This window comes from Stegostoma tigrinum, chromosome 2 (genome assembly GCF_030684315.1).
Source record: "Stegostoma tigrinum isolate sSteTig4 chromosome 2, sSteTig4.hap1, whole genome shotgun sequence".
Taxonomy (NCBI): Eukaryota; Metazoa; Chordata; class Chondrichthyes; order Orectolobiformes; family Stegostomatidae; genus Stegostoma; species Stegostoma tigrinum.
This window is the reverse complement of record NC_081355.1, coordinates 104,977,196-105,002,300: the sequence shown is the minus strand read 5'-3', so window position 1 is coordinate 105,002,300 and position 25,105 is coordinate 104,977,196. Positions and strand designations below refer to the sequence as shown.

At 38.2% G+C, this 25,105-nt stretch overlaps 1 protein-coding gene across 4 annotated transcripts in view; it reads left to right on the top strand.

Annotated features, from left to right (window-relative positions):
* Positions 1–25,105, top strand: part of LOC125460384 (DNA-binding protein SATB1-like) — a 141,009-nt gene that overhangs the window by 9,576 nt on the left and 106,328 nt on the right. The window contains exons 1-5 of one of the 4 annotated variants that reach the window (XM_048547827.2): positions 2,368–3,043; positions 3,880–4,113; positions 5,539–5,715; positions 6,846–6,972; positions 7,345–7,468. In XM_048547827.2, the coding sequence (XP_048403784.1) occupies positions 3,903–4,113; positions 5,539–5,715; positions 6,846–6,972; positions 7,345–7,468 (639 nt within the window). In that variant the 5' untranslated portion in view covers positions 2,368–3,043; positions 3,880–3,902. Of the gene's footprint in view, positions 1–2,367; positions 3,044–3,879; positions 4,114–5,538; positions 5,716–6,845; positions 6,973–7,344; positions 7,469–25,105 lie in introns of those variants that run through there. The other 3 variants (XM_048547843.2, XM_048547834.2, XM_048547851.2) reach the window with 3 other exon arrangements.

Genomic DNA, 25,105 nt, shown 5'->3' with positions numbered 1-25,105 from the left:
TTTGTTTGTGATGAAGCATATCCTAATCTATGTTCCAAAAGTAGTTCCCCAAGGAACAGAAGATCATCAATTGCACTAACACAACAGTTACTTACATCTTATGAAATCCCATGGCTACCAAATATATTTCTCAACACCATTTTGTTCTAAATCCATTGAAGTAAATTGTTGTTCAGAGATCTTATTTTAAAACAGGAAAAAGTCATTGTTGAGATATTCAAAAACTTAAGTGAATAGTGCTGAATATTGTTGATAATAAGCAACAAATAGAAGAGAACATGTCCACATGTCTCTGACTAAAAAGGATTTGCCTACACAACTCAGTCATGACTAAATTGTCCATAAGATCTAAAATAGGATAATTTATGGAAAATTTTTAATGCATTGCTAATGCATTTATTTATACCACATGTGTGATTCTGGCTTCATGTACAATTTCTATGGTGATAGTTATCCAAATTTATAGATCAGTACAAAAAAAACGCACACAATTTCCAAGAAATTCTCCTTTTGACAAGTGGAAAGTAAAGAGAGGAAGCTACACCTGATGAATTTTACTGTCCATCTGCTTAAGGAACAGAGAACAGTCATCCACATATCACTGTTTTATATGTATAGCAATAAACCAGGTTACAGCACTCTTTGGGATCTGCAAAAGAGTTCTGAGCAATGATCCTGCTTGCCACAGCTTGAGCTGTTTTAAGGAACACAGAAAAAGTTGGTGATCAATTTATTTCAACAGGATTCAGTCTTATGAATGAATCCAAAGTATTAAATTTCATTGTGATTTGTTTAAAATAAGAGAACAAGGGTATGCTTTGAATGCAAGATAATGGTAAAATTAGTAGATTCTGGAAACCCAGTACAAGTACAGAAATTGCTCATCAAGCCAGGTAGCATCTGTGAAGAGAACAGATTGAGTAGATAAAGAGTCTACACCTGTTAAATTATCAGTTCTAACCCAGACACTGACTGACCTGCTGAGGATTTCTGGCATTTTCTATTTTAGGAACACTACTTTTATTCTGTATTTATATATGTCTGCATTTAATGTTTAAAGAACTCACAAAATATTAGGCTATATCAGAAAGGATTCTTGTTTCACAATATTTTGTCTCCTCCAGCATTACAGAACATCATAAATACATAAACGTAAAAGAAGAATTCAGAACCGCTTTGTACCATATGGTCTGTCTCTGCTTCGTTTGTCGACCAGTGTGACTCCAAGGAACTGCAGACTAGCTGCGTATGTGTTATGATGGTCAAAAGAACTTGGAAAAATTACTCCCCATAATCCAATTTGCAGCATTACCACCTTGATTTCTTACTTGTTTCCTTTCAAGATATTGTGTTATTTTATATTTGCATTACCCTTAAACAGAGTGAATTTTTGCTCGGATTTTCCCATGGATCTTCTGAAATAAAAGTTGTTTTTTTTCCAAAGAAGTTACATTGGTAAATAAGTATGAAACGAAAGGAGCTTATCATTTAATTACAGGGCTCAACTTAAATTGTTGCTAGTTTGAATAACTTAAATATGTCTGCTTGCTAGGTACATGTTGCCAGTTTTAACTAAACGAATCGAGGTATCAATAATGTCCCGCATTAGGATGGGAGGAGGGAAGTGCCACGGTTGACTCGAAAATAGAGTCAAATATTTGTCAGCTAAATACAGATTCTGCTAAAACGCCACAGTCCAAGCCACAATTTCTTGCCTACTTACAGGAGCCTGAGTGGTAGAGTACAGGTGAACAGTTTTTTTTAAAAAAGCCCGAAAAAATATTGCGAATGTGACTTTTTGAAATCTACATTTCAAACTGCCGCACCTGCACACACACATACTCGGAGAGGCACGGAAATATAAACACGTGTATACCTTTTTATGCATGCGTATCTTGCATCTTCCTTCATGCATATTAGCGCTCATAATGCGTATGTTTAGGTCTATGTCCGTGTGCAGGTGCGAGTGCGAGTGTATGTGTGTGTGTGTAAACCATCCATCTGGCCGTCTCCCGCAGAACAAACGCTATAATGTTCTTATGCATGAAATCCTTTCCAGGAGCTTCGGACTATCTGCTGTATGTTGTTTGTGGTTCGGTCAACACTGTCTCCTCATGACCCCCGCCCCATCATCACTATTTTTCACTTACAACACACTCTCTCTCTCTCACACACACACACACACACACACTGACAGTGCCTGCCGATGGCATGCAGCAGTGACGAGTTAAAAAAGCTCCTCCTGTTTGTTGTTGACTGGCTCTAGCCACCCTCTCCCTCTCTCCAGCCCTGAGGCTGAGCCAGTGCTATAATTATTTGATCATGTGGTATTATTATCTGTAATAAATGCAGAGCCGTCTTACAGTAATCAAGCTGATTAAAAATTCTTGCGCGCCAGCCGGAAATTGTACTCCCTCCTCTCTCTCTCCCTTTTTTTGTGTATTTTCTTGAACAAATTGCTCTGACAGTTACAAGGAGTGATGCAATCGAAAGGCAGCCCAAGCCAGGCAGAGCCCGGGTGGACTGTCGCTGCCTGAAAAAGACCGTGATGTTTTGGAAGGGTTATTTTCTCAGCACTGAGAGGAGAAAGGGAAGAGAAGAGGAGTGATGAGTCTCAAAGCAACTAATAATTTAATGTGAAGCCGCTCGGCTCCGTCCTGACTGAGGAAGAGAGAGGGAGAGATTCAGGGACAGCCGTCACCACACCAGACCTTGAAATGGACTTTTAAACAACAGCAAAAAGTCCATGACTTTTTGGGTTTGAAAACAATATATGTCACGTTTTGTGTCCCAAGTTCCCCCGTTGTAATGTTAATATTAACTGTCTTTTCCAACTAGACACTTTCCCCTTTCTCCACCACCAAACACGAAGATCATTTAAAAAAAACAAATTCAAAGAAAAAAAGAAATAATATCTCGGAGCTATATACTGTCCAGAAACCAACCGGTCCGGCTGTTAGTTTTCGCGAAGAGTCCGATCTGGAGAGTTGCTATTTTTCTTATGCCTTGGAAGTTTGCCTTTTAGCTCCGCGCAGGGAAGTGGGTGAGTTGGTTGCGATCGGAATTATATTTCTTGTAGTTTTTTTCGGAAAAAGATGCCACACGATAACGATAGCGTTTTTGTGTGTGTGTGTGTGTGCGTGCGTGTACCCATACCGCTTTGGTTAGTTTGTTTCTTTGTCTTTTTTTTCTAAATACATGTAAACGTGAAATCCTGGAGTGGAATTTCTAAAATGCATGGAACTGGTAGCACTGAAAAAAAAGTTGTAAAGTAGGCAGGGGCTGAAACCGTACATTGTATGTGTAAAAAATGCTCGGTCACAGGTGACCATTGCGATGCGGGGATGAAAATGCTTCCTTCAGCATTGATCTTGTGGCACAGTAGTCAATGAAAAGTGGAATTTGCTGTAGTTCATGAAAAAAAATCTAACCTATATGCTGCAACGAGTGTCTTATCATTTGATCGTAATCACGACAATCTTGTACCAAGTCAAAATTAGAACACTTTGAGATGTGACCATTCATTTTGTGATGTACACTGGCCTGACGTCTGAACTCTGGATCTCAAATTTGGGAATATTCTGACATTTGAGAATGTATCCACCCAAAAATGATAACATTTTCGCTATAGTAGTCTTAATTCCAGATAATGAAGCTGTCCTTCCAATTTGACATCCTTGAAGCCTGTTCTGAAGGATTTGCATCTGGCATCTTTCTGAAAAGCTACACGTTGTTGTGCAAAGGTTTCAAGACCTTAATTTTTTTTTAATAAGGAAAGGCTGGTGACAGAAAATCTGGACATTCCACATTAATCCTCTATATTTGTTGTCGAGTCTGACCTCAGTAATATCTTGAAGTGGTTTTCTTTAAACTTGGTAGGTGATCTCTGAGAGTTGGTGAGCATGGAAAAGCCCAGTGAAACAGTGCAAGTGAAGGAGAATTCAGAAAAAAACAACAATCTCATTGATCCTAAAGGTCCCCCGGCTAAGATACCCCGCCTGGACCAGAATGGGAGTCTCTCCACCCGCAGCAGACTGGGTAGCATGGGTGCCAAAGTGACTGGAGGCTCACTCAAACACACGGGCCAGCTGGTGAAAATCGTTAATAAAAAAGGTACCAGTGTGTGCAACCTGCTTTCACTAATGTAGAAATATATAAATACAAATAGAAATCTAGGTGGTTTAACATTCCCGTGATGATGCAAAGTTGACTGCAAAGCAAATTTCCTTCAGAGTGCAGCTTAAATATATGCAGTCCTTGCACAAGGCAGGATATTTATGAAAATAACATAGTTCGAAGGCAGCAGAATTTATTGTTCAAGCTGCCATAACATTTATCATACAGTCATTTATTTTTCCTCTATTTACAGACAACAAGGAATGTATTATTTATGAAATGAATGGACACAGCAGTCTGTATTGTTAGATCTTTATCTATTAGAACTGGAAAAAGGCACTTCAGCAAATTCCTTGGCCTCTGCTTTTGATTACCCTATTTATTGATTGTTAGCCAAGTGCATATATGTATAAAGGAAGCCAGGTTAAAAGCACAAAAATTATAATTTATTACAGTTTTCAAACAGAGTGTATTAACATTTGCCATCAAGAACTGGAGCAGAATCAAACAGTCTCATGATCCCTGCAAAGTTATAAGTGCCATAAATTCCTGAATAGAAGATTTCAGCTGTCTCTGGCATTATGTGATATTTGCAGACTGTGATGCCAGTACAATTTTAGACAAGGATTCTATACACTTGATTACTTCTTACAGCAGATGTGTTGTTTACATAGACTCGTAAACCTAATGCGAGAGCTTCATGCTGCCTTTCATATATACATCATTGAGTATTTTTAGAACTGATTGGTGACCATTACCTACTGCTTTAATACTAGAAGGTTATAAAGTTGCTGGCCCTGGAAATTTAGTCAAGTATTAGTAATAGGAAGCAGCTAGTGAAATAAACGATCAAGAAAGATTATCCACTTCAAGAGAAGGAAAATGATGACAGTTTGGAAAAAAGATGATAATAAATTAATGATGTCATATTTAGTCAGTATCCTAAGAGCTGTATAAACAGTTCTTAGATCTGCCAAACATACAACTTGAGTTATAAAAGCAGGGCTATCTTTACAAAGCTTTCAATGATGAATGATAATATAACACTGTAAAGGCAGAGCATAATCTTGTGTTATGCATGATTTTGAACTTATCCATTAAAACTGTAACGGCTAATCATTCTGTAAAGTTAAACAGGTGGAGCAAACCCATTAGTGAGTTAAAGGAACATTGACTTTTACTTCGTAAAATTGAACTTGATGGGAGCTTCGGCAACCCAGTCTCCTCAGATGCTCAAACAAGTGATCCATATATATGTTTGATATAATGTACAGTTTATTGGATTTATGTTTTTTTTAATGTGCAGTGATTTATAGTTTACAGTAGATGTTAATAAATCTTGTTAGAATCATGTTTAAAAAAACACCCTTTTGTAGCATGTGCAGTGTTAAAAGATGTAGAAGTCATTTCTTATTCTTGTAGGAAATATGCTTCCTGTTTTCTGTGTGGTGGAACACTTTGAAAGCCCTATTGAGTATGAAAGTAAGGAAGAACATGCAGAGTTTGTTCTGGTACGGAAAGACATGTTATTTAACCAACTAGTGGAGATGGCACTGCTTTCTCTTGGATATTCCCACAGTTCTGCTGCTCAGGCTAAAGGTATATCATTTCATATTTGCATTAAGAATTAAAGCTGCATTTCATCTCATCACATTCTAAAGTTTGTGTTTAATACACTGTTTTCAAAAGTTACGTAATTTTTTTTCAGGTCATGTTATTGACATGTGCAGAAATGAAAAATTTGTTTACATTCCCAACTCAAAGGAGAAAAATAGAAACATGTAGCAGTCTGTGCCAAAAATTCAGGAAAGACCTGTCACTACCTGTGACAGTAATGAGGCTTCTAGCATAGTGATAAATTTTTTAGCAATGTTGAAAACTATTACACTTTTTATGCACAATACATATCATGAAATTGATACACAATTTATTGAGAAAACATCATCTCGTTTTTTTACTGCAGTTTCACATTGTTGTGGAATTTTTGTGCAGAATTCTGAAATTTAAATGAATCATTTTATGTAGCAAGAAATGTACTTTTTAATTTTGATATTCAGTTTTAGTAAAGCAAGGGTGTTTATTATTTTTGCATAAGGTCTATAGTGTGAAATATTAATGTTGACACTAAAAACACTGCTTTTATATCTAAAATTATATTAATTTATTTATTAATTAATACAAAAAGTAGGTATTATTATTTAGTACAAAATATTCAAATATGTTTTCTAATGAGAGGAAAAAAAATTGAAGTTTAGGTTACCCTAAATATCTAAACTGGATAAATGGAGAATAAGCTCAAATATTTTTTCAATCACTAATGCTTGTTATTAACAATTCGTGGCTTTATAATATTGAAGCAAAATCCCTAACATTTGAAATACTTTTGCCAGAGATTTTTTTAAAATTCAGTTTTCCTTTGAATTTTGTAGCTATTTAATTCTGGTGCATCAAAAGATGTTACACTTCTAGTAATAACACTTGTTTAGTATGTTTGACCGAGTTAATGATGGAGTGTAGGGGGGAGTACTAGCTCCTTTTTGTTAACTGATAATGCAAATTTCATATTTATCACACTTTTCTACTCGTAAGAATTAAGGAATTGGGATATAATATTATGTTAGAACAAAATAATTGAAGAAATGTACATTATTACCTGTTTAAAAGTATTAGCATCATGTAGTGAAATAACAGCTGATGTTTCTTACTTTACTTACTGTTGACTGTCACAGGCCTGATCCAGGTTGGGAAGTGGAATCCAGTCCCTCTCTCATATGTGACAGATGCACCGGATGCCACAGTAGCAGACATGCTGCAGGATGTGTATCATGTGGTCACACTGAAAATTCAGTTACACAGGTTAGTCACAACATGCAAGTCCCTGGGCCTCAACAATTGCATGGCATCATTACTATTTCATCTCTGTCTTAAACTTGCACATCTCTAAATGCCTGAATTATTTTACCAAACGCATTGGAGCAAGAAGGTAGAAGTAACAAGAAATAATAGTCGCCACATGCAGCTGATGTATAATTCATGCATCAATACAGCAGATGTGTTGTATAAAGTAATTAACTAATCAGAACAATCAGGAGACTGAGAGCAATCTCTAGATGCATCTGCTTGATGTGCCAAATGAAATCTGTCTATCTTGAAGGAATGTTGCATCATGAACCAGCCCTGAAATGTCCTATTTTTTCTTCCTTTTATGTGATATATTTTATAATGCAGTTGCCCAAAACTGGAAGACTTGCCACCTGAACAGTGGACTCATACAACTGTCAGAAATGCTCTGAAGGAACTACTGAAGGAAATGAACCAGAGCACACTGGCAAAAGAATGCCCCCTCTCCCAGGTATTTATAGGGATTTACTAAAATAGTTTAATAATAGTAATAATTAATAAACCTGAACAGTAGAGAATTTATTAAAATATTTTGAGTACTGCAGCAGCATTTCTTTGCATCAAAATCAAACATAATATGATTACACTTTTTTACAAAATCAAATCTTACAAGTGGTTTTGAATTTTTGCATTTATTTAATTTTCATTTATAACAATCACCATTTAAGTTTATAGAACATCATCTGTAATATTCATGGTTTAAAACTTAAATTCTTCTTATTGTGCAATGTAAGAAATTTCATTGCCTACAGGCTCGTTCATGATAAACCAGTATTAATTATGGCCCAAATTAAAGTTTCATCCATTTCAATTGTTTGGTACTCCAAAAAGAAACTGGAAACCTTGAAATGTTCTAACTGGTTTGAAAATTCCTTAAAATGCACATTTTCAAAGCCTGGATACCAGGAACTGAGCTAAACATTATCAAGTAACCTTTGGGGTTCAACTAAAATATATAAGCCTAGAATTTTAACTTAATGTCTGCTGAACGCTTCAACTGTGTTATCACTACGTATGTCATTCTTAGTTATTTATTAACTTAAATGTGTTCAAAACTGACTGGTTGTTGTAGAAGTCATTCATTGTTAGAAGTGTTAATATTGGATACAATGTTTTTCATTACAATGGAATGATATGTTCTGCTAAAAGATGACATTTGATGTTACAGTAGCAAAATTTTGACAGTGATGTGCTTCTGATTCCAAGCAGAAACAGATAAGGTCAAGGTTTTCATATAAATTAAATGATTCAAACCACTTGAAATGTTTTGAATCCACACCCCAATCAATTATATAAGGCTTAGATTCCGTACCAGATTGTGCTAGAAAAACATCTACCCGTGAAGGAAAGTTTTAATACAGTAATTTATTAATGTTGCTGCTTATTCGTGCACAGAACTATTTACCACCATTTCCATAATACAATTTAGTTAACAAAATCTGCCCAACAATGTTTAAAGCAAAAGAAAAAACATTCCAGTACGTAAATGAAGTAAAATATAAGAATATATCCTATTTAGGATGTCCTTGGTGAGTAACATGCAGGGTTAGGGATTAATATGCCTGACACGCATGTTTAGGGTGTAAAGGAGGTGCAAATTCTATCCATTTAGTCGTGAGGAAGCCATTGCCCAATCTGTTCATGCATTGGTCCCACTGAAAAATTCATGGGACCCGTGAAGGCGTGACCGTCACCAGAGTACAATCCTAGTTTTTTTTTATAGAGTCAAGAGGATTTATTTCCCTTAATCCTCAGGCATTTTCATTTTTCAGCACTGTATCTGACATGAAAATAGTCACAGACCAAAACTACTCAATAATGTTCCTACAATTTAAATTGAAATGTAAGCTCTGAAAATAGTTTACAAGGTAAACTGATTGAGACGTATAAGATTATTAAGGGATTGGACAATCTGGAGGCAGGAAGTATGTTTCCGTTCATGGGGGAGCCCAGAACCAGAGGACACAGTTTAAAAATAAGAGGTAGGCCATTTGGAACAGAGTTGAGGAGAAAGTTTTTCACCCAGAGAGTGGTGGATATATGGAATGCTCTGCCCCAGAAGGCAGTGGAGGCCAAGTCTCTGGATAGTTTCAAGAAAGAGATAGATAGAGCTCTTAAAGATAGTGGAATCAAGGGTTATGGGGATAAGGCAGGAACAGGATACTGATTGTGGATGATCAGCCATGATCATAATGAATGGTGGTGCTGGCTCGAAGGGCCGAATGGCCTACTCCTGCACCTGTTGTCTACTGTCTATTGGTACAGAAGTTACGTGAGTATTGAAAAGGTAGAACTTTGTTTATATGGTGTTTCTGTGAGCTCTAAATTGGAGTATTAGTAAAATTTAGTAGCTGTAGCTAGGAACTCTAAACAGTAGCAGACTTTAAAAAAAGTTTTAATTATATTAAAATACCAATTATGGTTAAGCGAATTTTACATTGATTTGGAAGGGGTATTTGAATGACATATTCTGGAAATGCAGCTCACCAAAGTACAACTTGAAAAATCCCAAAGCCTCAGCAGGTGTAAGTTGGGTTTGCAACTAGTTGCTTTGGACTAGAACATCACAAGCTGGTGACACGGACACCGCACCAATACTGGTATAATTTCAGTGTTAGTTTAAGTTGCACACTTCTGGGTCAGAATATTCTGGATTCAAGCCCTGCAGTATGACATGAATGCATAACTTAGGCTGATGTGTCAGTCTCGTAGTGAAGGTGTTTAGACCTATTGAAGGTTACAGAACTCAAACTAGAGCCCCACCCATCTCTTCAGGAGGTTATTATAGGTTCCATTTCATTGTCTAAAGAACAGCAATTTATTCAGCAGAGTTCACTCCTGGCCTGGCCAATGTTCTTATGCAACCAGTATCAGGGAAACAGGTTCTTTATCTTGTTGCTGTTTGGAGAATGTTAACAATGTAAGGAATAAGTGTACGTGTTGGCTATTCAGCCCATCAAGTCTCTCTGTCTTTCAAATGATGATGACTAATCTGACCATATTCTTAATGTCACTTTCCTGTCTGCCCCACATAACCTTTGACTTCGTTGGTACTGTTATAGAGTTGATGCATTATAAGCATGTCGACTGTCATTGCACTCCAGAAAAATGAGTCACTTCACCATATGAGACATTTGAGTTGTTCTAATATCATAAAACTCCATATGAATACAAGTTTTTGTTTATTGATGCAACTTGTTGTCTCACTATTGTCCTCTGAAACTGCTTTCATCTCACTAGCCAGTATTTTATTTTCCATTTTGTGTTTTCCATTCCCTTTTTCCAAGCTCTTAGATATTTATGAGCATGACCAAGCAGGTACGTTTTTAAATTTGCTTGTTTACTTGTAATTCTAAAGAAGATTGCTAGAAGCAACATTCACCGTAAACAAGGAACATGTTCAAGCCTTGAGTCTTTTCTAAAATTACCTGAGAGTTCCTGGCGTCTATAGTCTCCCATTGCTTTCAACATTGCAATGCTTCTGCCAATCAGAGTCAAATTGCTTACAGATTAGCACCCTTCCTTTGATATGGTACAAATTTGTGATTGGATAAAATTTGGCATTTTTGCATTTATTTGATGAATACAAGATGAAAAACTTCAACAACATGTCTCATTCCAGCTGTATTCAAATAGATTTAAGCTCAGCTTGTTTCCTTCCCCTTTCAGTTTTCCCTATATTACATGTGATTGCCACAATGCTGAGAGATCATTCTTTTTGGATTTGGTGGGTGGTTTTGCAGCTGGATGACCTTCTGTTACTAACCCTTTCTGTTCATCAGACAACGCTTGGCATTCAGCTGGAAAGGCTTTTTTTTTGATTATCCACCTTTTGTATGTTACATTTTTGAATCAACCTATTTATTTCTTTGATGTCAGGTGGGACTTGAACGTGGACCACCAAGGTCAAGAAATACTCATATGTTTGCTGAGCTGGTCAATTACAGTTGCGGGTAGAAAAACTTAAAAGATTCCTTGTAAATGTGGTTCAGGGAGAATGCCTACATCTGAGATATGAAGTCTGTGTTCAAGAACCATCTGCTCCAGAGGTGTGTAATAACATCTCTGAACAGGTTGATTAGAAAATATCTAGATGCACTTCAGATGTAATCCTCTAGGACCTATAATTGCCTTTGTCACTTTTTCTCAGTGACAGATCTCCAATCCTTTATGTTTTCTCATTATATTGTTAAACTGGCAGTGTTAGCTCAAAGTCAAGATCCAATCTAATTGCAGCACGGAAATGTGCAAGTCCCTTGAGGAAGTAATCTCACACCACTAGAAGCCCAATGCAGTGTGAAACCAGCTTTGCAAAGCATTCTGGGAATGAGTTGAACAATTTTATAAACTTAGCTGAACTTAGTTTAAATCTTTAGTGAACAGAAATTTCCCCTTCCTGTTCTCAGACAATTTAAACGTCTAACTTTTGAGTAAACAGCCATGCGTATGCATGTATACAGGTATGTGCAGAGTTCTCTCCTATACAGGATAGTTAAATTTCCAGTCAGGCAGGAGCCAAGCAACATAAACATGGTTCTGCCTAGCTAGAACCTGGTCTGAGACTGGTAACTAGACTGTAAATTCTTGTCAGAGGTCTGTTGTACCTGTAGTGTAATGCTGTTTTTAAGCATGTCCTTACCTGAAGGATAACTTTACACCCAAATAAACAAATCATAAGCTATTAATTATAAGACCATCACACCCTTGATTGTCATTTCTTCATAGTTCCCTAATCATATATGTTGAAATCCGGCAATAAAACAAAAATGCTCTTACATTCGAAAACATAAGTTCCTGGGAAATTAAATAAGATTTGGGCTAAATCGGAACCGGTCAAACAAATTTGACTGTTTTCCTCAGCAATATCATTTTACTTTATGGGTAAGAAACATACATTTGATAATATTATAAAAATATAGCAGTTTGCAGCAATAATTTCCTTCATACATGAACATCTCATCCTATTTATTTTGGATGGTAAACTGAATATTAGAGCTCTTCTGGTACAGCGGTAATGTTTGAGCCAGAAGGTCCACATTCAAGTCTTTCTTGTTTCAGAGGTGTGTCATAACATGTCTGAACATGTTTATTAAAAAATATCTATTAACATGAATATTTTATATTTATATACAGTTAGAGTAGGCTAAATAAAAAGTGTGTTTGCCAACTTTTAATGGTATCACATAACTTTCCTAGCAACCAGTAGCTTAATAATTCTTCATTTATTTGACCATCTCACATAAGTACCAGGACATTTTTTTTTGTTGTTTAATCTGTGCATGGTTTTATTATTGCAAGGCATGTGTGAATGTTTAAACCTGTCAATTGCTCATTCATTGTAACTCTTACCTTCCTCCAAATACTTAAATAGAAAATCTCTACTTTCAGAGAAATACTCCAGAGCTTGGAGCAAAACCTTCCCTTTAATATACCACAGTTAGCTTTGGCAATAGCCTTCTCAATTATTAAGACTTTTTTTAGTGACTTTAAAGTACAAAGAAAAGGATTAGGAGCTACTTTAGGGGCTGTTGAAAAAAAATGCACAAGAAACCAACTCACTGTTTGTCATGAATATTTCACATTCATTAGAACATCATTATCTATATTTTAATATCTGCCATTTCAGAAGGGTGATGGTATCAGAATATCAGAGTAGTTCATTAAAAATATCATGAGTCACTCAATTACTGTACATCAATAATTAACTTTTCATACAGAATTTTGAATCCAAGGAACTTAAATGTTCATTCTGTTTTCACTGTAATGATTAAGTGAAAAGAAATATGAAAAAAATCTAATTTACTAATAATCAATTAGCAAATTTATAAATAGCTGCAGCAACTTTTTTTCCAGATCAATGCATTGATATTAGTACATTGGTTTCTTCTTGTTGTTGCCATGGGTTTCAACAAATTTGGCCCATAATATTGTTTAGTCTAGAGAAATCCTAGGACAGAACATGCCAAGTCAATGTTATTACAGTACAGAACAAAACATACAAACTTGGGCAATAATGTTCACAAAAGTTTTGACTCAACTTTGCATGAAGACAAAGTTCAAAAAAGATTACCATTTTTTAATTTAATAATTGAATGGGCACAGACATGTGAGTTATGATTTAATCTTTGAAAAAGATTTAACAGATGTTTTACACTATGTGTGACATTGACTTAGATACCAAAACCTGACCCACAGTGTAATCTTGCTTGCAGTGCAGGGATGTCTGGCTGTAGAATCTTTAAACTGCTTAAAAAATAGTTGTATCCCATTCATTGTTAATCATATGATGTCTCATAACTGAAATTCCTGTCAGTCTCATTTATTAAAATTAATGTGATTGCATAAAAAAGAATTATCCTGAATCTATGATGACATTTGAAGAGTGCAGTATTTTTACAAAGGTTTTCTCTATAACTTGCTCCAGATTCTACCTTTTTTTCAATTTATATATCTGTGGGATGTGTATCTCACTGGTGAGGCCGGTATTTCTTGTACATCCCCAACTGCTAATGAGAAGGATGATGGCAGTTATTTTGAGGAAGATGCACTCACTGTTAGGTAGGGAATCCTAGCATTTTGACTCAACAATGATGAAGGAACAAGTGACAATAATTCCAAGTCATTATGAAGTAGGATATTTTGTTCAACAAGGTGTCAAAGATTATGGGGATTAGACAGGAAAATAAGAGGTGAGGATGTTCGAGGGGCTGTTGCATTTTAGATGCCAACTTGGATACTTGACACAAGGTATAACCTTTTGGGAGATGGGAAGATACAAAGAGATACCCCTCCCCCAACTTTCCCCATAACTGACACCAGCAAGTCCAGTAAAAGCTGTTAAGCTACCTGCTTGGTTTGGGTCTTCCCCCACCCTGGGTAAAAGGGCAACAATCTAATGTCTACCAAGTGCCTTAATAAACCCAAGGGCAAGAGGATGGTCTGATGGTTCCACTGCATCTCATAAAATCATAGAGTGTGTGTTGGCAGAAGGACCAGACGCTGCCTTTTAGAAGCTTAACTGCAACCCCTCCCTCTGCCTTTAAACCCACCGTATGGCAGCATTAAATTCTGTATATTAAAATTCAGTGCTTTGTCATTATATTGGTCATACAGTTGGAAACAGCAGAAAAATAAAGACCAAAAGAGCAAAATATTGTGGATTGTTATTGCTTGAGTATTGCCAGAAATCATCAGATTGTTTAAAGGGATCAGAATCTCTAGGCAGTCTGTATCAGCGAGAAGTTGAGTGAGAGAGGGTTCAGTGAGCTGCGTATCTTGTTCAAGTTAACTGTTTTTGGATGGAATATGGCTACAGAAGAATCAGATTCAAAGCTAAAGCAACTCGGTGAAAAGTGAGAGACCCAACATAGTGGAGGGTGAGTTGGAAAGACTAATATTGCACCTGGTCCCCCATTTGTGTAGAATGTAACACAAGCACTTCCAGCGACAGACATACGGTGACAGGAGTTTGTATTTACCATTTAAAGTGGAATTTACCTTTTTATTTAAAATATCCTTTACTGATTAATTTATGTTTCAATTGTTTTGATTTGTCTGGTTTGTTTCAGTACAAGTTTCAAAAAGTGAAGTCTTGTCCAGCAGTTTCCTTTCCTTTGGTTTCTTGGGGATTCTGTGCCTTTAAGAAATTAACAGTTCTCATTCAACATGAGCCAGTGATGGAGGAAGTGAATGTTAAAGGAGGGGTGCCATTTGTGCTGATAGTCTATTCCTGGATGGTGTTGAGTTTCTTGAACTGCACTCAATAAGACAAGTAGGAAATGAAGATCTGAGCAAAATTTTATAGTTTGGGTTGTGGATACAGTTGTTCATTAGCTCGCTGAGCTGGTTGCTCCTTGGTGTGCAAATGTTTCATTACCGTTCTAGGCAACATCATCAGTGCGACCTCTAATTGAAGCGTTGGTGTTCTGAATTTATATGATCCTCTGGTGCGATGATTCTTGTCACTTCTGGTTCCCTTTTTTTTAGCAGCAGTCTGTATACAGGGTCTGTTTCTATGTGTTTGTTAATGGAGTCCCATGTTGAGAACCAGGCTTCAAGAAATTTCCTTGAATAAAGACAAGTATCAATACACACAGACAATGAGGGCCATCAATTTGACTGGATAAAGTGGCTATGCTGGAACAAGTGAACACCAGACATGCAAGGGAATTTCTGGAACCTTGGTTCTCAACACGGGACTCTATTAACAAGCACATAAATATAGACTGTGTACACAGACTGCTGCTAGAAAAACAGAACTGGAAGTGACAAGACCCATAACACCAGGGGGAGTCATGTAAATTCAGAATAGAGCAGAGCACCAACTCTTCAATTAGGGGTCACACTAATGATATTGCCTCGAATGGTAACGGAATGATTGCACACCATGGAACAACAGGCTCAATGAGCTCACGAACAACTACAGGTGGGAGCTATTTAATCATACTTCTGCATTATGCATTGTACATGGTAGATGGCTTTAGGGAGTCAGGAGATGAGTTACTCACCACAGAATTCTCAACCTCTGGCCTCCTCCTGTAGTCATAGCATTTACTTGGCTAGTCCAGTTAAGTTGCTGGCTAATGGTAATCTTGGTTTCTTGATGAATGGGCAATTCAGGGGTAATAATGTTTCTGAATGTCATAAGGAGATGTTTGGATTCTCTCTTGATGGGAATAGTCATTGGTTGGCTCATACAACATCAATTTCCCTTATTGCAAGACTGTTTTCATTCTGCAGCCAGTTATAGGGACTCTCTGATGTCCAGGATTATTGAAGTCATCACACAAGCTGAATAGACAATCCAATTGAAGAATTCTCTGGGGCAGCAAACCAGGAAGTAAAACACAATTTTTTTTCTTTTGGCCAAGTGTCAATTTTGTACATTTCCTTGGAACATTTCTGTTCGTGAGTCTTAGCAAGTTTTCTCAGGCTACCAATCCTAACTCACCTCAAGAGCTACGTACCATGCTCCAGTGGTACTCACTCACATCTACTAGATTGTACCACTGACCGTAGCCGGTAAAAACTACCCTGCTGAAATATTCTGGAACAAACGGGCATCCCCAGTGCCTGCAATGTCTTTAAAGAAGGCTGCAATACCAGACCTTAGCAGCCTGATCTGAATTAGTCACCCAGGTCATTGTGATCTCAGCTATCTGAACAACTGCTCAGCAGTAAAGAAAGAAGATCAATAACCTAAGTGATGTCACTTTCTGTCGGCTACTTAACACCCACTCTATACCTACTACTATACCCACCTCCCAGAAAGGCTCATTCTCTACCCTCTCAATATTGCATGCAATATTCTCCATCATTCACTGTCACCCACTCCAACCCCTCCACCTTCCTAACCCTGCAATGTCTCTACACTGCATACTCACTCACTTTGTGCACCTTTCTTCCACTAGCACTATCAGATCTATTACTCACTTTCACCTCATTCATTCTTTCCTTTCTGTCATTCCAGATGAACACAGCACACAGAAAAAGTTAGAAAGAGCTCAATGAGTGGTGGGGTGCCTGATATCTGGTTTCTCACCCTCTGTGCGGAAAGGGTCCTAAACTTGACCACCCTGAGTGGCTAAATGACTACGTCCAAACCCCTGGACTGTTATCATTGCCCCTGACTTAGTGTACTGGGACCCCGAGACTGAAGGCTATCTTCCTTGACATAACCTTGCCTGAGGACTGCTGACAACTATGTCAAGCCAAGCTACTGGATAGAGGATGGGCTATTGAGCTACCAGCAAATCAGCTTTGAGATCAGATAGAAGGTTCCAAATCAGAAATTGTTCTTGTTCACAAATGGATGAAGAACTAGACAGCACAGATTTATGAAGGAAGCAGATATGTGATGTGAGTAAAAAAACTAAGCCACTTGAATAGTTTGGATTTTGAATTGTGGTGGAAAGAGGTTCAATTGAGGAATTTTAAAGGACAATAGATGATTATTTAAATAAAATCAATGTGCACGGTTACAAGCAGAAGACAGGAGATTGGTATGAAGGGCAGGATGCTCGGAGAGCTGGTGAAGACTCAGTAGGCTGAATGGTATCGTTAAGGTCATTAACGCTTCTATGAGGGTGATGAGTTTATCCAACAATCTGACAGTAGCAGTGCTCAGTGGTGGACACCACTGGTAGCTCCAACCCATCCCAGGATGAAGTCTGAATAGAAGCACAGACCCAGGTAATTAAGGGACATTGGGCAGGCAAGGTTTGGCAACCTTAGAGTGGATTTTGAAGTGTTTGAAGGGAGAAAGCGAGTGGGTACGATTTTCTATGAGTTTCCCCTGCTGTACAAAAGACACACCCAAAATATACTGCCCTTCATTCCTACCCACATAGTTTTAAACATGTAAAAGAAAGGGCTGCCTATTCCCATATGCCTACCCATGTCAACTTTATTACGGTGTGGGCCGGGTAATATTGAGGTCAACTGAGCTTTTAACAAGCTCAATTGACCCTTAAGTATTTATCACATATAGTTTGGCATCCACCCATCCTGTAGATGATCAGATGAGATCAGGGAAGGTGATGGATTGTGTGCCCATTGAATTTGGTAGAATATACATTGATATTTGCACGTGATTAAGCTAGAAACTTGAATATCAATACTGAAAGGAAAACAAAATCTTAATTTAAAAAATCAATAATACTTGAAATAAAGTTGGGAGTAACATGCAGTTCCATTGATTAAGGATGGTGGTGGGTCAATGATAATTTCAGATGACTAGAAATCCAGAACTCCAAACTAATGTTCTGGGGACGTGGGTTTAAATCTCACTATGACAGATGGTGATACTTGAAATTGATTTTTAAAAACATCTGCAATAAGAAGTTAGTCTCAAAGTGAGCAGGTACCATTGTCAATTGTAGTAAAAACCCATTAGGTTCACCAATTCCCTTTGGGAAAGAAACTCTGCTGTTGTTACCTAGTGTGGCAAACATGATTCCAGTCCTACAGCAATGTGGTAACTGCCCGCTGGAAAATTAGGGATAGGCAATAAACGCTGGCTTAGCCTCGTGACTTTCACCATTCTCGAATGAATAAAAATAGTCACTTTCAAGTAGACAACCGTTTTTCTAAATAATATTAATAGGAAAAGTGAATAGCTGCTCACATATGAAGTAAACTCTAGAAATTTCCTGGGCACAAAAGCAGCCCAGCCAAATCATAAAACTTATAGGGTCTGGTTACTTGTGCGAAAACTCATCACAACTGACATGATGCTGTTTGTTATTTGGTAATATAAATCTAAGTCCAAAGATGTGCTGGTTAGGTGGATTGGCCATGCTAAATTGTCCATAATGTTCAGGGAGGTGTGGATTGTTGGGGGGTATGGTGAGTCTGGGCAGGATGCTCTGAGGTTCGGTATGGACTTGTTGGCCCAAAGGGCCTGTTTCCACACTGTAGGGATTCTAATTCTAAGTAGACCTTTCAGTGCTCTTGAATGCTACAATTTACTTATTGAATTCCAAAGTGCTTCCCAAAAGAATCTTTTTTCAGTCTGGGTCCAATTCCCTTTTAATTACTAACATATATACTGTAAAGTTTGTTGCATTTCAGTGCAGCAAGTCAGCAGTGTGGATCTGTGACTTAAGATCACAAACTCCGTTCTTTCAGAAACTTAAGATTTCAGTCATACCTACATCGTTGACTGACCATTTTAATGATAAATACAACAAATTTCCCTCTGTTGTTCTTGAATACAAAAAATGTCTCAGAGTTACTTTTTTCCAAAGTTAGTTATTTTGGAAAAGATTTCCAGATTGGCAATATTTCTAGAGTTATGTGAGTTTGAAGCTTGTCTTTTAATAAATAGTGGAACACTTGGCATTACTGTAAACTTACATGTCAGTAACAACAGTCCTTCAGTTTTTACAAACAAAGTGATCTGTAGGCAAATGGAATCATTAGTGTCACACAAGACACCATGTTAAGTTTGAAAGACATAATATTGTGTTAGTTGCTTTAGCAATCACTTAACCGTGCTGTATGTTTTTTGAGAATAATAAACGTGTGAATGGTAAACGACCTGATTATAATTTTATCAGATGCACCGTCGGAGATTATGATGAGCCTGCAGGATCTTTTTTAATTTGGTTACAAGGCAGTTAGTGCGTCAGGAGATTTGCCAGGCCACTGCTCCCATTCCTGGGAATGTGTCCCCTTGATCTGTTGCAGCCACCCGTGCACACAGGTCTGAGACAAGCACAGGTTTCCTGAGTGTCAAGGTGGCATCTACTTAAGGCCCATGGTGGTTCTCTGGGGTTTTGATTCATTTGCTTCCTAAAATTCTAAACTGTTTATCTCTCACCCCACATATATGCTCCAATCTCCCTTCCGCAGGCCCAGCTGTGCCACCTTTCTACTCTATAACAACACACACCAAACTAACCATTCCCATTCCCCTGCCCTTTTATAGCAATCATATAACTTCATCGCAACTCATGACTCTGCCTGCCACATCGCTACTTAGTGGTAACAATACTAACCCATGCCTCAGGGGTATTTTTTTTTAAAGACCCATTTTCAAGGTTTACTTCATGATTTTTGTTGACTACTCTCACACTGATAAGCTCATTTATTAGATGATGCCATCATGCACTAACATTTTTTGTTGAATTGCTTTTGGGCTTTCTTCTTCAGATAAGCACAATTACAAGTGATTTTATGTGTATGAAATATTTTAACTTGGCATCCAAAAATAAAATGCTTTAGTTTATAATAAAATTACCTAATCTTTGGATACATAAATATGTCCTTTTTTCCCAATGCCCCTCCCTCTAAGCACTGTTGCCACATTCCCCCTTTCTCAGCCAAAACCCAGACCCAGAACAGAATGCTAAATAGTAAAATGCATCAAACTGTCCTTAATATCTAACAGGCATGGTCATGTAAATATTAGATCATGTGCAAGATAAAATGATCAGAAAGCAAATCATGATTTTTTTTCACAAAATTAGAAAGACAAAGTTCAGGAATAAAATGATTAGGCCTTCAGTTACAGCCTAATTGGAATATGAGAGAATGTTTGTGCTGCCATGAAACAGGTTGCAGATGGAGAAGATAAATGTAGTTTGATTTTGACAGGTCCTGGATATTTAATGCACAATCTCCAAGCTTGCCCATGTTTATGTGCCAATCACAGGAAACAAACCAAATATCATTTTAGCTCTATCTTAGGAGCCCTCTGGCAAAAATTATAGTTCTGGAGCGTTAGATGAAATGACAGTAGGTTGGCAGGCAGCTTTTTAAGTTCTCTACTCCTTAACCATCTGTAACCCAAAACTCAGGTATGAGTCCCCACCCGCACCAGCTGCTGAAACTTGGGCCCAGCACCTTCACAGCATAATGGACTGAAGTGCCCCTCCCCTTTATCAACAGAATCTGTAATTCAGCTCCAATTGATGGCTGATTTAAGCAGACTGAAGGCCAGCATGCCTGGGCAGCTGTGGCCAAATTGAGATCTCCTATGTGCTGCAGGACCAGCCAGATGGTTCCTCTGAACCCTTTGCCCCTCCTCGTGCTTGCTACACCTTCAGTCAAGATTCTTTCTTTTGACTATCTGTAGGAGTAAGAGAGAGAGAATATGTGATTGGACAACCATGAAAAAAGTAGAAGCTGGGATGGAAGTGCAGCTCTTCATAAATTCCAGACCTCCCAGCATTGCCGGTGACCTTTTTCTGATTGTTGTCCAAGTGATTAACTTTTCTTGTGCATTTTAGAGGTGAATTTGACCACAGTGCATTTTAAGCACCGTCATCCACCCTATGAATTCTCGATAGAACTACGAAATTGCCATTTAATGATCCTCCATCCATTATCTTTTGCCATCAATGTACAGCACTCCTCAGATACTAAAACACTCAATATTCAGATGTAACAAGATCTGGACACTATCCAAGGTTAGGCTGACAAGTGGCAAGTGACATTGGCACTTCACAAATGTCAGACAATGACCATCTCCACTAAGAGACAATCTCACCAGCATCCATTGACACTCAGTAGTGTTACCATCCCAAAATTCCCCACTATCAACATCCTGGTGGTTTCAATGATGAGAAACTCAACTGGACTTGCCATTTAAACACAGTGGCTGCAGGATCACGTCAGCAGCTAAGGATAGTGTGGTAAGTAACTCATCTCCTGACTTATCAATGTCTGTCTACTATCTACAATGCACAAGTTAGGAGTGTGATGAATTACTCCCCACTTGTCTGGATGGGTGCAGCTCCAACAACACTCAAGAAGCTTTACACCATCCAAGATAAAGCAGCCTGCTTGAGTGGCACCACATCCATGAGCATTCACTCCCTCCACCACCAACACTCAGTAGCTGTAGTGTGTACTATCTACAAGGTGCTCTGCATAAATTCACTAAAGATACTCGAACAGTTTCAAACCCAGGACCACTTCTGTCTAGAAAGACAAGGGCAGCAGATACATTGGAATGCCACCACCTGCAAGTTCCCCTCCAAACCACTCACCATTGTGACTTGGTAATATATCACCATTCCTTCATTGTTGCTGAATCAATAGCCTGGAATTTCCTCTCTAATGGCATTGTTGGTCAACCTACAGCACCTGGAGAGTGGCAGTTCAAGAAGGCATTTCACCACCATCTTCTCAAGAGTAGCTAGGGACAGGCAACAAATGATGACCAGCCAGCGATGCTCACGTCCCATGAGAGAATAAAAAAACCCCATCTCCTGTACTGTTTGACCCTTCTTGTCATCAATGTTGAAAGCTTAAGAAAATGGCATTAGTAACAATCCGGGTGCATTTTGGGGGGAAGGATTGGAAGATGCCACGCAGATCCCCATTTGCTGCTTAAAGTGAGCTGCTGGAGTCAAAATTCAGGAAGCTGAAATCTTTAGAGCTACTGGCCAGGGTTTCCACCTAGTCCTTCTTAATGTATATCTTACTGCAACAGCTAACACAGCTTGGTGGTGATGGTTTAGCCAGCCCCCTTTATATAACTATTAATGCCCCCACTGTACTCATGGAGCTAATGATTTATGAAAATTCCATACCCTTGCTAGCCCTTGACCCTCCCCATGCAGATACCAGAGTTGCCATAACCCATTTGAATCCCTGCACCTTTTCTGGAGCTCCTAGTCCCCTCCTATTGTTTCACCCTCTGATCTCCAATTGCCCCTATGGCAGTTGACATTTACTCAGTGATGCAGTACAGTAAAACCCATCGCCAAACTTGAGTTACCCCTTTTCCCCAACACGCCTTGGAATAACCCCTAATAAACTCCCTGCCCAATATTGACCAAATGCCCTGGAGAGATGTGGCCCATCCCTGGACTAACTTGGTCGGATTGGTCACAGTCCAGCCTCCAGACTGTCTCCACAATACCCCAACAGATATCCTGTAATCTCCAGACTGATTCACTTTGCTGTGAAGGTCCAGCTGTGGCCCAATCCCCAGACTGCAAAGACAGAGATCCTTGGACTCTGTAGGACCAACCACCTGACTGACCATGGATAAGCTTCTTGATTGACTATCTGTAGTCCCCTTGACCCCAGTAAAGATTGTTCACCTTTTTCTTTCATGAATCACTATTTACTTGGAGAGTGTTTGCCAGATAAACTGTTGACACATGCTACAGGTGTGACATTGATGTATAGAAATATGTCAACTCCTTGACTGATGAATGCTCCTCTCTGTGACAAACTACTGTCCCTCCCTTGGTGCTAAGCTGATTGATTAGGCCAACACTGGCATGAAGAAGCAGCAAGTACTGTTAACTGTCAATCTTTTAATTCTTATTGAATTAATAAAGCATTACGATTGACAGTTCTTGCTGCACCTCCATGCCACTGATTGCTCAACCAATCTTCTTATGCCATATAAAATGAAGACTTCTGTTTTACGCACATCCGTTTCTTGCATTCTAGTTCTATGATTGGAGGATGAAAAGCTTCAACGTCTAGCCTCCTTTTTACAATATTTAAATTTCTGGCCATTGTTCATTGGACAGCAGGGAGGAAGAAATTCCACTATTCGAATCCTGTTTTATCCCCAGATCAACTCAAATTTTCAACAGAAAGAATTAAACTCCCTTAATCTCTGACAAGCAGCACTCCAGTGCTGAATTTGGATCACCTGTCCCAGGGAATAATTCAAGCTGCTAACTCCGTTCAGTTGTAACGGTGAACAGCTGGCAGCAGGGAAAATACAATTGTTTTCTTTTGACAGAAATGGAAAGAAATGCAGTGCCTGATAACCAGTTGTGTCTTTGATGCCTGTTTTGTTTAGTTAAATTTCATTTCAGCTATTACGCAGTATATTGTGTCCCTCAAGACCCTGATTTAGGTCATCTAATAAAATTTGGCATCTAATCATTAATTTATTTTCAGTGTATTGCAGGCAGAACATTAATGCAGTTTAGCCTAGGACTCCAAATCATGTAAGGTTTTGGAGAACCACTAATATTCAATTAGCTGCAGAGTCATTCGGGAAGGATCCAACCAAAAAAATTAAATGTTTTTGTCATTTCTGTGTGTTCATAACCTTAACTTAGGAATTGTTGATCAATTAAAATATTTTAATGTTCGCCATTCCTGTCAAGTATATTATTCATCCTATTGGAATTGATTTATCCTGAAATACATTCAAACGATATACTTTTTAAAACTCTTGCACTGAGTAGCTATCTAAGTAAAAGCAGAAAATATTGGAAACACTCACCAGGTCATTTAGCACTTTGCTTATTAAAAAAAGGTTGACACACAAAAGTAGGAAACTACAGGTCAGTTTGCCAAGATAACAAGGTATAGAGCTGGATGAATACAGCAGGCCAAGCAGCATCAGAGGAGCAGGAAGGCTGACGTTTTGGGCCTAGACTCACGTCTCTGATGCTGCTTGGCCTGCTGTGTTCATTCAGCTCTACACCTTGCTATCTCAGATTTTCCAGCATCAGCAGTTCCTACTATCTCTGGGCTAGTTAGCTAATCTCTGTCACGGGTAAAGTATTGGAACATATTATTAAATACGTTATAGCAGAGCTAGGAAAGTTTAAAAAAAACCTCAAAGTTCAAGGTATCAAGCAGAGTTCACATGGTTTTGTGAAAGGAAGATCAGATTTAAATAATTATTAGAGTTCTTTGCAGATGTAACGTGATGTAGATAAGGGGAACTGGCGGATGTGCTGTTCTTGAATTTCTGGAAGTATCTGCTGAGGTGCCATATCAGTGGTTATTGTGAAATATGAAAACTCATAGTGTAGGAAGAGTTGCATTTGGCAGAAATAGAGGATTGACTACCCAGCAGAAGATAGAGAAGAGACATAAGTGACTAATTTTCTGGTTGGTAAGATATATGCGTGGTATGCCACGAGGATCACAATTCCGGGGTCTCAATGTTTTGCAATTTATGTAAATGGTCTTGAAGATGATGAAGGTATGGTTGCTTAATTTGCTCATGACACAAAGTTAAGTTGCCAAGAAGAAATATTGAAGGTTACAAAGGGATATAGATAGGCAAAGTGAGTGGGTAAAGATCTGGAAAATGGAGTATATTGTGGGAAAATGCGAAGTTCTTCGTTTTGTCAGGAAGGAGGAAAAAGAAGCATATCATCTAAATAGTGAGTGGTTAGAAAATTCTGAGGCGTAGATGAAACTGGGTGTCCAAGTGCATAAATTACAAAAGTTAGTATGTAGATCCAGCTGGTAATTTGGAAAACTAATAGATTGTTCTTGTTTATTGTGCGGAGATTTGAAAACAAAAGTAAGGACTGTTGTACAGGGCATTGATGAGACCCATCTGCGATAGTATGTACAGTTTTGGCCTCCTTATTTAAGGAAGTATGTAAATGCATTGAAACAGTTCAGAGAAAGTTTACAAAGCCAATAACTTGAATGGGCAACTAAACCAATAACTTGAATCCTCTCTGATGAAGGATCTAGGCCCAAAACATCAGCTTTTGTGCTCCTGAGATGCTGCTTGGCCTACTGTTTTCATCCAGCTTCACACTTCATTAACTTGAATGGGCAGGTTGTCTTATAAAGGAAGGTTGGACGGGCTGCGCTTGCATCCACTGAAGTTTTGAAAATCAGAAGTGACTTGATT